At 33.6% G+C, this 12,208-nt stretch overlaps 1 protein-coding gene across 1 annotated transcript in view; it reads right to left on the minus strand.

Annotated features, from left to right (window-relative positions):
• Positions 1–4,132: 4,132 nt before the first annotated feature.
• The window catches only part of LOC136853207 (uncharacterized), a 29,263-nt gene continuing 21,187 nt past the window's right edge, over positions 4,133–12,208 (minus strand). The window contains exons 8-9 of the mRNA XM_067128966.1: positions 9,367–9,497; positions 4,133–4,867 (exon numbers count right to left, since the gene is read on the minus strand). Of these exons, the coding sequence (XP_066985067.1) occupies positions 9,423–9,497 (75 nt within the window). The 3' untranslated portion in view covers positions 4,133–4,867; positions 9,367–9,422. The remainder of the gene's footprint in view (positions 4,868–9,366; positions 9,498–12,208) is intronic.

Consider the following 12,208-nt stretch of genomic DNA (forward strand, 5'->3'; position numbering starts at 1 on the left):
GGAAACTTCTTTTAAAGCAACCTCACCAGTTTTACCTCTGTAACATAACAGAGAAAGAAATATAATTGTTTTAATTACTAGAACTATGGGTTTTCATTCGCCCCTTTGTCAACTCTCTCCTTCATTCCCGAAATGGTTAAGCCTTCAATCCTTCTCTCTGTTCAAAATGCCTGCCTAAGGCCTTATTTTCAGGTGACCTTTGAATGCCTTCCTCGACGGCATCAGACAATGAGCAAGGGAGGAGCCAAAAAAAGAGAAAGTTAGCACTACACCGCTAGAGGCAGGGTGGTCTCTGCCAAGCAGTAATTCCCTGAGGTTAGAAATAGACTTTGCCACAGCAGTCGAGAGAGGGAGATGCCCTCAGAACTCCACTAAGGACAGATATCCTTACCTTTGCTTGTCCCTTGTACCTTCCATGTATTCAACCCCAAGGTTCGAACCAGTATACTTTTATCGTGGCATCCCCTTAATTCCCTCCTCCAGCATCGGCACCCTATTGAACGAGGACATCGTCATCTTGATGAAGGTAATGTACCAGAATAAGGTTTCTTAGTCAGTCACGATCCTGTTATTTTCCTGTCTGATTTATTTTCTATTTCCACTGTGTGATCACCTTCAGTAATTTGTGTTGGAGCATCAAGTGTTAACATAATTATGCATTTAGTGTTAAACTGAGTTATTTGGCACCATCTGTGCATTTCCTCAGTTCCCTTTGAGTGTCTTATTTTTCTTGCAAATAACTGTCTTGCATATCTTGCAGTTCGGTCCTGGCTGTGGGATTACTTGGCTCTGTCCCATGTGCAGCGGCCTTATGCCATCCCTTATTCTACCCATCTGCAATGTTCCTGTTATGAAGACATCATCGGCGTAGAACATTTGTCCTGTGTAGGATTCATTCATTTAGCAGGCCCAGTAATTCATCATTCTTCTGATCTGTGTTTATTATGTAAATATAATTAATTAAGAGAACCCTTGAGTTTTACATAATCTTCCCTCACATGACGAAGGCCCTAAGCCAAAAATTTTCCCTTGATTTATTCATCTACAGAGTTGCCTTATTCAGTCTGTTTAGTAAGATGTTTTAATAAAATACTGTAGATTTCTTGATAATGTAAAGAATTCCCAGCTTTTATCCATTGCAGCCCAGAATCAAGCAAGTATCTAAGGTATATTCGTCGATAATATATATATATATATATATATATATATATATATATATATATATATATGTGTGTGTGTGTGTGTGTATCTATCTATCTATCTATCTATCTATCTATCTATCTATCTATATATATATATATATATATATATATATATATATATATATATATATATATATATATATATATATATATATATATATATCATTGTTCTTTACTCCAACGTTTCGTAATGCCTTATGACTTCATCTGGGAATCATATAGTAAATACAATAAATTAAGAAATAATCTTAAAATGCTGAAAAATCATAAGAAAAACAAAGAATATAAAATTCAATTATAAACGTCTTTAATAGTTAAGACCACTGAGCAGCCTTTAATAGGCTACACAAAAAGGAAGACCGAATGACATTAGGAAATACAAATGTAATAGTATATTATTGCGAACCGTCAGAATAAAGAGAAATGTTGAAATTAGCCTGTTTTCTTCATCTTTCCTTGCATATATATATATATATATATATATATATATATATATATATATATATATATATATATATATATATATATATATAGATATATATATAATTAGAGGTAGGGCCTCCATAAGATCTTTCCTTTGCGGCTTTCAGCAAGTATTTTGGGGTGATGTTGTCAGCCCCATGCCCTGTTCCAACCCAGATGTAACCAAGATCGAGAGACCTGACAAAGTGCCGGGTGCATGACTTGACGTCATCACAAAAACTATGGATAGAGCTCTTCTCTTTTTTGTGATTGCTTTGCTATTTTCACATTTATGCTTTCTGTTTCTGTGATATTAATCTGCACATTTTTATTCCGTTGGCTTATTCCTTCGTTACGCATATTTATGACAAACGATACTAGAGATAAAAAGGAAAATGAAAACCTAATTGCTTCGCTTAGTATATTTGCAAATGACAAGAGGACCTTTTCAGAACCCTTCCATTTTTACCCACTCACAGTATCAAACCTCCAGGCTCACGAAAAAGAAATCCTCATAATCCCATGGCATTCCAGTGCCAGTAAAAAAAAAAAAAAAAATATAGAAGAGGAAAAAAAAATATCGCTTTTGAGAAGGTATAAATGCACGGAACGGGCGGAGGTGAACTACGTAGAGCGCTTTGTATTCTAGAGAACAACCGGATATCGGACGATGTATGTTCATAACTTGGACCTCCTTTTAATGCACATGTTCTTGAAATGATGCACATATGCATAATTATTCAGAGAGAGAGAGAGAGAGAGAGAGAGAGAGCGCGTATCCTCCACTCATGATCAGAACGAACTAATGCAGGTGATTTTAACTGTCTCAAACCTTAAGTCACATATATACATTACTAAAATCAAAATACAGAAATTTAATGCTTCAGGGGCCACGACGATGTTCTCATATCGCTTTAATTCTAAATCATCTTTCGGTCCGACAGTTTTCCCAACTACAGCTTATGTCAAGATTTCTTAAACTCTATTTCATTGGTAAGCTTAATATTTTGAAAAAACACTATTCGATCGTCTCGGTTGGAAAAAGGTTTCTCAATTATTCTATTACATTTTCCGTGAAGGAATAAACTTGATTGGACATAACAGCAAACCTAAAATATATTTGTATACTGGCTTCTCCAGCCTAATTTGATCAATTCCGTTTTAGATTCTACAATGAAATACAGTCATTAAAGGCTGTAGCGTAACTATTTTCATTGAAAGTAATCTTAACCAGTAGTTTTTATGCAATAATAGAAGACAACATGTATGCTGTGAAAAGGATATATATAAGCATACACACACACATACATAAATATGTATATGTATATGTATATGTATATGTATATGTATATGTATATGTATATGTATATGTATATATATATATATATATATATATATATATATATATATATATATATATGTGTGTGTGTGTGTGTGTGTGTGTGTGTGTGTGTGTGTGTGTGGATGTGGGTGTGTGTGTGTGTGTGTGTGTGTGTGTGCGCCATGAAAATATTGCTCTGGAGATTTTGCCTTTGTGGTAGCATAGTTAAAGAAATTCAATTTCAGTATCTTATGTAATATTAGCTTATTATTAAGATTGTTCGAAGCCTTAACAAATTGAAAATCAAATTAACTTTAGAAATACAGGTCAATACTTTAGCAAGAAAATGATTTACCGGTAACTGATTTTATTTAACATATCTTTTGTATCTCAATAGCTCAACCCAGTGCGTTTTAGCGTGTGTGAACGCTGTCTGTAAATATGAAATGTGAATGAATGTATTAAGAAAATTATATGTACTCGTATCTTTGCTCTAGAATTCCTTTTCCAACTTCGATATCATTCATAATAATAATAATAATAATAAAAGCAAAAAGCTAGAGTATACTACATGACGAGCGAGCTACATAGCGGTCGTTGACGTGCTCAAAATGTCCCTGAGAATCATCATGCAGATAATAAAATAATAAATGTATATCAGTATATAATTAGGGTAAAGAAGTTGTTGCCTTAAAGAGGAATGAAAGGAATAAGATATGACAAATGGATACAAAGTAAGTCGATATCGTATATACATGGAATCAAATTCCTCCAGGGTGCAACTTCCATGTCTTCGATGATAAAAGAAAGAAATAACTTTGAGCCTTAAATAAAGTAACAAAGACCACTACCATACGTTCTTCAGGTACCGAAGTATAGAATTTCATCATAAGAAACGTACTATTTTTATTTGCATGATTCCATGCAAATCGACTTCTCAAAAGAAGACAGAAACCTAGGCGCATACAGAAAGTTTGTGGAACCTTTAGTTTATGATGTCACCTGAAAACCAATGAGTCAAAATCCATGCGCCGCCATGTCAGAATTATGAAATCCTGTTAGCCTGTAACCGTTATTCCTTTAATGCAGTCTGCTAATATTTTATTTCTAACTTTGCAAAAAGGAAATATGAATAAAAACACCGAAAGTAGCGAATAACATCATTTTACCTAATTTTTATAAGAAACGAAGAAAGCGCCAAATGAGCACACATGAATAAAGAGAAAACTTGCAAAACCGTTGGCGGTAGGTTTAGATAAGGCCGCAGGGCCCTAACCGTAACTGAGGTCAATATTATTATCAAAGAGACAAGAAGCCTTTTGTGGACCTCTGGACTCTACAAACCAACAGAAACGGATTACTTATAGCGCGAGAACTCTGTGAATTTAATGAAAACCTTAATGACTACTTTATCAGCAGAACCAAATTGTCTAAGTCTTCTATTAACGAAGTTGTTTTTTTTTTCTTGTTTTAGCTGTGCTTTCTCCAACGATATAGCTTATTCAAAATGGAATAGACTAAGAAATCTCAGGTTTTTTGAAATCAGAAAATTGTCTGAGTGAATTCAGGAAATGTGCGTCAGAAAACGTTGGATAACTTCCAATGCAGTGACGGTTTTCTTAGCAAAGTATAAAAAAAAAAAAAAGTTTTCCCAGCCAAGGAACCATACCAGAAATTGCAGCTTTCTTTCTATCTACATCGTATTTCTCTAGTTGAGTTCCTAAGATCATAAGCTTTCAGTTCTGATAAAGTTAAAAGAACGATAGGAAGGGAAGGACATCAATCAATATCCGGCCAAATCGACGTGATCCTAGAGTGTCTTGCAAATGTTCCTTTCAGCTTCAGCGTGCGGAAGTCAGTCATCCTGGGCAGATGGTTATTCCTGAAATGAAAGAAAATATACCCATTTTCGGCATTGTTCTGGACTTGAAGAAAATATAAACTTTTTCCATCACATGTTTGCCCAAACCTATAAAATTTGTTCCTGACAATCTTTTACAGATGACACAAGCTGAGAAACTCAAATAGCTCTGACAAAAGGGAATTAAGCCAAGTCTTTCTATAATAAAAACCAAAAGATAAGAAAAATGTCAGCATCAAGGAAAGCTCTTGCTTCAAAGCCACTTTGCAGAGTAGTTTAGCAAAATGATTCTCTGTAATTCTCATTCATCGTTAATTCTGAACTGTGTTAGATAATTCAACTATTCTTAAGTAAATGTTGTCCCAAACTTAGGATAGAAATATATTTTTTAGTTTAAAAATATTTTGTCTACCCTAACCAGTATTTGGCTACAAAATCATATAGATTAGAACCGCCGTAACCAGGTCTAAGAATTAATTTCTGAAAAAGCAAAGATAAGCAGAGTTTTGTTTGTTTGTGAAGGACTCATTCGTTGATGTACTAGCGAGATAAGGCTATATAAAACTACTTGGCAAGGGAGATTAAGAAAAAGAATTTTCAGCTCAAAAAGGAAAACCAACGTTTCAAGAGCACTGCCCAGTCAATATTCAGGTCAGCAATTTAGTGTAAAAGTTGAGGAAAACCAAATCGTATAACCTACAGCTATCATCAGCAAATATCTGACACGAATTTTCTTACTGCCCAACGGAAATTTATAGACATAAGGATGAAAAGGTACTGATAACTTATTACGCTTATGTCTTGTTTGTGGACTCCATACTGATGATCAGAGAAATTTTATAACGTATTATGTCTGCTGACACTATCAAACATGCATAATATAGTAGCTTTTTTATAGCAATCATTAGAAAAAAAGGGCTATAATGAAAAAATTCTTTATATTTTGTGTTCTACTTGAATTTTTTTGCATACCTCTAATTTTCAAAGGGTTATGGAGTGAGAGAGAGAATGCAGGGCCAGGAGTAACATTGTCAGCCCAAGAAGTGACAAAAATTGGTCAACGTTGACACCAGTGCGTAGATTTTGGTAGGAATAAAGCAAAAAGAGGTAAATATTTGCAAATGTGAGGTGACAGTGTACTGGAACGAAAAGCAGTGATATGAAAATGTAATGAATTGTAGTGAAAGCAATGATATAAAAATAAAGAGATGTCTGGGGTAAATGATCACAAACGAATATCATTATATATATATATATATATATATATATATATATATATATATATATATATATATATATATATATATATATATATATATATATATATATATATCCAATCAATGTCACTGGGAGGAAGACGGACGCTTGGCATCAGTCACGTGAGGGCATTTCAACCATCTTTTGGTTTGCTTTGAAAACTGCATTTATCCATAGTGGTATTTTGTCGTCTCTTGATAGTACTGAAGATTAGAGTACTTCTAAACCTATTCACACTCGTGGCTTATCGCAGTCTCAAGTTTATGAAATTGCTGGCAGCTGAATCATAACTAAAAATGTATTTTGTGAAACTGCACTTGATAAAATGCGTATTTTATACTGTCTCAGATATTCGGATGTTAGTAATGTGTACGAGTTTAACAAGAACGTTCATCAGACAGTGAAGAGAGAGAGGTTGGGGTATATGGCCTCACCTGAAACCCAATATTAGCTGTTAGTTCTTCGACACCTTGAACAGGGCGGAAACAGTCTCAGATACAGCACTTTCAGTTTCAAGCTTATAGGCCATCTGCTCATAGTCCAAATAAAGGAGAAGAATCGTTGTTACGTTTTTGTTGTGAGATAATGATTTCCTAAAATATGATTAGTTATTCCTGGATATTCCGCACACGTTTTTTCTTGTTATTAAAGACATTTTTCCACACAGTGATACTGATGTTTTCATAAGTTATACTGTTCGCCATTATCAAACTTATCCGTCAAGTTCAGTCACTGAATGGTGAATATGATTCAGAATATCTGATTAAGGTTAATGAGAACAAATGAATAATGGGGGATTTCAGCTTCGTAATCAAAATTCCAGCATTCGTGTAAAATGCGACGACGGAAAAAGATTCGCCTCAGGTCAAAATTAACACTGTCATTCAGCAGAAGTAAATCAAATCATCAAACAAAATAAAGCACCAACTCATTGTCAGACAATGAGAGCCTTTTCCACGGGCACGAAAAATGTCGTGTTACAAGCAGAAACTTTCCCCACGGGAATTCTATCATGCACAATCCTGCTGTGGTTACAAATTTATATAATACACTCGATATAATTGGGGCGTGAAAAACAACAACTCAGGCCAAAGGAAATGTCAAGACCGGTTCATTCGGAATAGTTCATAATCTAATATGTGGCAAGCAGCAACCAGTAGCTACCAATTGGTGATCTGTCTCTGCCTAAGCTACTATCAAAAATTATCGTCCGAAAATTTGCATTTGAAAGGATATAGCGTTTCTGTAGGGAGAATTGTGGTTCATGACTTTAATAAGAGGGTAACAAAGAGGAGGAGAATATTCGGGCCACTATCAATATTTGACAAAGGCTGCTGAAAACGAGCGCTCAGTAGAGAGCAGAGCTCCAGCAGCTGAAGCGGTGTCAAGGCGACAATCGGCAAAGGAAAACTGAATTCTTATTACATGTGGATGACATGGATTCCCGGTACAGGCCCGACGAAAGAAAGCCAATAGGTTCTGTTGTAAACGCAAGTGTGAAATCTGTTAGTGGTTCAAATAAAATCAACATTATTATTATTATTATTATTATTATTATTATTATTATTATTATTATTATTATTATTATTATTATCATATTCTGTAAAAATAAGAAAACAAAAGATCTGACTATGAAAAAGAGTCCTTGTCTTGTAACAGAGAAATTAAGACAGCCTTAAACAGAAATTGCGTCCCTCTGAAGACTGCCTCTCACTCTTACAATGACCTTAATTACAACGCGTTTGTTCAAAATCAAGGGGCCACTTATGAATTTTGTCAAAAGACAAGATGCACACCTTGACGGGAATACTCTAAATAAATAACACGGTAATTCTAGGAAGGAGTGACAACCATTCTAGGTTAAATATCTTAGAGCATGTTTTTTGTTAAAGGCACAAGTAAAATGGCTAAATTATTTTCACTACAGTTTTAAGGATCTCTCGACAAAATCTCTTAGTAAAGGATTTCTTTGGGCCATTCATTCAAGATGATAAATTTTTATCGTATAGCTTTCAAGACTTAGTGCAGTTCGTTTGGCAAAAATCGCTAATTTTTCATTGATATTCAACAACCGATGTAATCGTTGGTAGTGGTTGTGGGGGCGGCGGGGGCGGTGATTAGGGGTTACATGTTTGTTAACGTTTCACCAAGATCCGTTTTCTCATAATGCATACGGGGCCTCCTCCTGTGTTTTAGATGTGGGCAGTTTTCGCCAGAGTTATTCTCTGTAATGAATATTCATCGCTCACAGGACAATTATTTTAAAAGACCTCTCTCTCTCTCTCTCTCTCTCTCTCTCTCTCTCTCTCTCTCTCTCTCTCTCATATGGGGAATTCTATTTGGTGGAAATTTGATACTTCGAATTCTTATTGTCAATAATAATAATAATAATAATAATAATAATAATAATAATAATAATAATGATAATAATAATACACAAAGTTTCCCGATATTAGAAGACCTATGGAATGGGTTTGAAGTTAAAGCATTTGCCTTGAATTTTCTTTATAATGGTTCTAAATGGATTAACATTGTTTTTACTCATCCAGGAAATGTCACTTAAAATGTGCAGTATTTATATCTGAAGAGCCTCCCGTCCGTTCTGCTTTGAGTCTTTGACATTCTTGTCTAAACGGAGGTATTATTTGCTTCAGGAAGTTATTTGGGTTTGGAAGCGAAGACGATCATCATACGAGAATGAAAAGATCATTAGTGAAAAGAAGAAATGTTAAAATATTATCAATATTTATTATGCCTTGAGTGCTGTGTGTCTTCATTAAGTTGCGTAAATACACTCGGTGGATGGGAAATAGGACTGTGAACAGATTACAAGCCTGAGCTGCTGAGTTGAGTGACGTTATAAGGACAACAAGAATCATCCATTGCTTTTTTTGGATGGGTGCAGCATGGCTTGGAATACAGTTTTAAGGAGAACGATATGCAGCAAACATTCTGAAATATCAAAAGGGTAAAAAACTGCGAGAAAGAGAGGCTTCCATGGACAGTCTTTGTTCTCTTGAAGTTACTCTCTCGCTCCTTACCACGATTTCGGCTCCTGAGTTTTCAAGGCACGAAATCATCATCATTTCAAATAGAATGCATTAAATTTTTCTGCCCTTTACCCAAACATTTATAGGCTATAAGATAAATAATTCTATTATTTCTGTAATGAAGCATGAAATGTGTTGTTCTGAAATGAAGGAATGATAAAATGCTAGTAGTGAATTTTCGACTTCCTTCCATGAGATTAACAGATATCGTACCTGAACGTAAACATCCGTGTATATAACATCGGTAAGACTGGCGTATGCTGTACTCCCTACCCAGCAGGCGTAGCGGACGGGGTGGGCGATGCACTTGCCTGTTGGATCAATAGATCACCACCGGGTCGCATCTGTGAACAGGAATCCCGAGTAAGAAGTGTTACAAGCACTGTGAATAATAATAATAATTTTCACCAACTCTCTCTCTCTCTCTCTCTCTCTCTCTCTCTCTCTCTCTCTCTCTCTCTCTCTCTCTATATATATATATATATATATATATATATATATATATATATATATATATATATATATATATATATATAATGAATGTCTTTTCCTGTAATAACAGTGTAAATGAATATAAAAAAGGCCCCAAAAAACTATTTAAACCAGGCACTTGCTTCTCCCCTGTTGAATCATGGACAGATGAAATGTTACAAGGGTATATATACAAAACATATGTGGTGTGGCATTGTCCCCGATGGTATGCAACCTTTCATAAATGTATATATATATATATATATATATATATATATATATATATATATATATATATATATATATATATATATATATATATATATATATATATATATAAATCAAAAGTGGCTCCTGAAAGAACAGTTAATGTCACTGCCTACAAAATCATGGATGGCCCATTAAACCTCCAAAAAAACAAGCAGTTAATACGTCTACAAAGATGGTTCATTAAACCTACAAAAATACAGCGCTATTCCCTTCTTCCCGCCTTGGATTTCAAGCCCCTTCCATTCTGACACCTTTTTCACCCCGTCTGTCCAAACTTATTTGTCTTTCTCAATCTCCGCTCTCCCCAACACTTCTGAATTTTACACTCTGCACCACACTGCCATCGTCCATTCTTTCCACGGGACTGAACTATCTCAAAATACTCTGGTCCATTCTTTCACCCACACTAACCTTTTGGCCATTTCTTCGTGTTTCCTTATTTCTCATCCTGTTAAATTTTCTTATGACACATATTATGCAAATAGTTCATCTCAGCAGCTTTAGCTTTCTCACATTCACATTCAACATCCACAAGTCACTTCCACAGAAGAGAGTTAGTTCATCTGTTCCTTCGTACATTCCCATGTAGGCCTCCATAGACAAGCCAAGCCCCTTCCCAATCTCCTGTAGGCAAAGTTAAGTATATCTTAGTTTAACCAGACCACTGAGCTGATTAACAGCTCTCCTAGGGCTGGCCCGAAGGATTAGATTTATTTTACGTGGCTAAGAACCAACTGGTTACCTAGCAACCCCACCATGTTCCTTGCTTCACTTATAATGTGATGAACCTCTCTTTTCATCCTATCATCATCTGTCTCGTGCATTATAAAAGTTTTATGTGAATCCACTGCTTCCATTCTTCCACAATGAATGTTCAACACTCACTGCTCCATTTTCTTGATTCTCATTCGTGTTTTAACCTTACTCAAGCCAAAGAGAGTGATGGAGAGTGTTTGTTTTAGTTTTCTGTAAAAGAAAACTATTGTGCCGACTTTGTCTGTCCGTCTGCACTTTATTCTGTCCACACTTTTTCTGTCTGCCCTCAGATCTTAAAAACTCCTGAGGCTAGAGGGCACCAAATTGGTATGTTGATCATCCACCCTCCAGTCATCAAACTTACCAAATTGCAGCCTTCTAGCCTCAGTAGTTTTTATTTTATTTAAGGTTAAAGTTTGCCATGATCATGCTTCTGGCAACGATATGGGATATGCCACCACCGGGCCGTGGTTAAAGATTTATGGGTGCGGCTCATACAGCATTATACCGAGACCACCGAAAGAAACAGTAGATCTCTTTTCGGTGGCCTTGATTATACGCTGTACAGAAAACTAGATTGCGCTGAAGAAACTTTAGCGAATTTTTACTTGTTTATTTTGTGTACAATATTGCACGGTGTATTCATGAAAGACTGTTTAGTGAAAAAATAGGGAAAAAAGGGTTAAAGTCACTGTTCTACACACAAACACACTCACGCACACGCACACATATATACATTGTGTGTGCGTATATATACATGTAAATATATAATGTATTTATACATATATATATATATATATATATATATATATATATATATATATATATATATATATATACACACATATATATATATATATGAATATATATATATATATATATATATATATATGAATATATATATAAATATATATATATATATAAATATATATATATATATATATATATATATATATATATATATATATATATATATATATATATATATATATATATATATATATATATATATATATATATATATGTATATATGCATACATATATGTGTTTGTTACACAAACAAACAAACATATATAAATATATATATACATATTTTATATATATATATACATATATATATTTATATATTTATATGTTTATATTTATAATTATATATACATATATATACATACACACATATATATATAAGATATTTATATATTTATATATTTATATTTATTTTATAGGTTTATATGATATATATATATATATATATATATATATATATATATATATACATATATATATATATATATATATATATATATATATATATATATATATATATATATATATATATATATATATATATATGTGTGTGTATGTACATACATATTTACACTCACACACACACCCACACAGATATATATATATATATATATACATATATATATATATATATATATATATATATATATATATATATATATATATATATATATATATATATATATATATATACTGTAACAAGAGAAACCCTTCTACGCCAACTCTACCTTTACAATTACAGCAATATAAA

The sequence above is a fragment of the Macrobrachium rosenbergii genome, chromosome 1 (assembly GCF_040412425.1).
Source record: "Macrobrachium rosenbergii isolate ZJJX-2024 chromosome 1, ASM4041242v1, whole genome shotgun sequence".
Classification (NCBI taxonomy): domain Eukaryota; kingdom Metazoa; phylum Arthropoda; class Malacostraca; order Decapoda; family Palaemonidae; genus Macrobrachium; species Macrobrachium rosenbergii.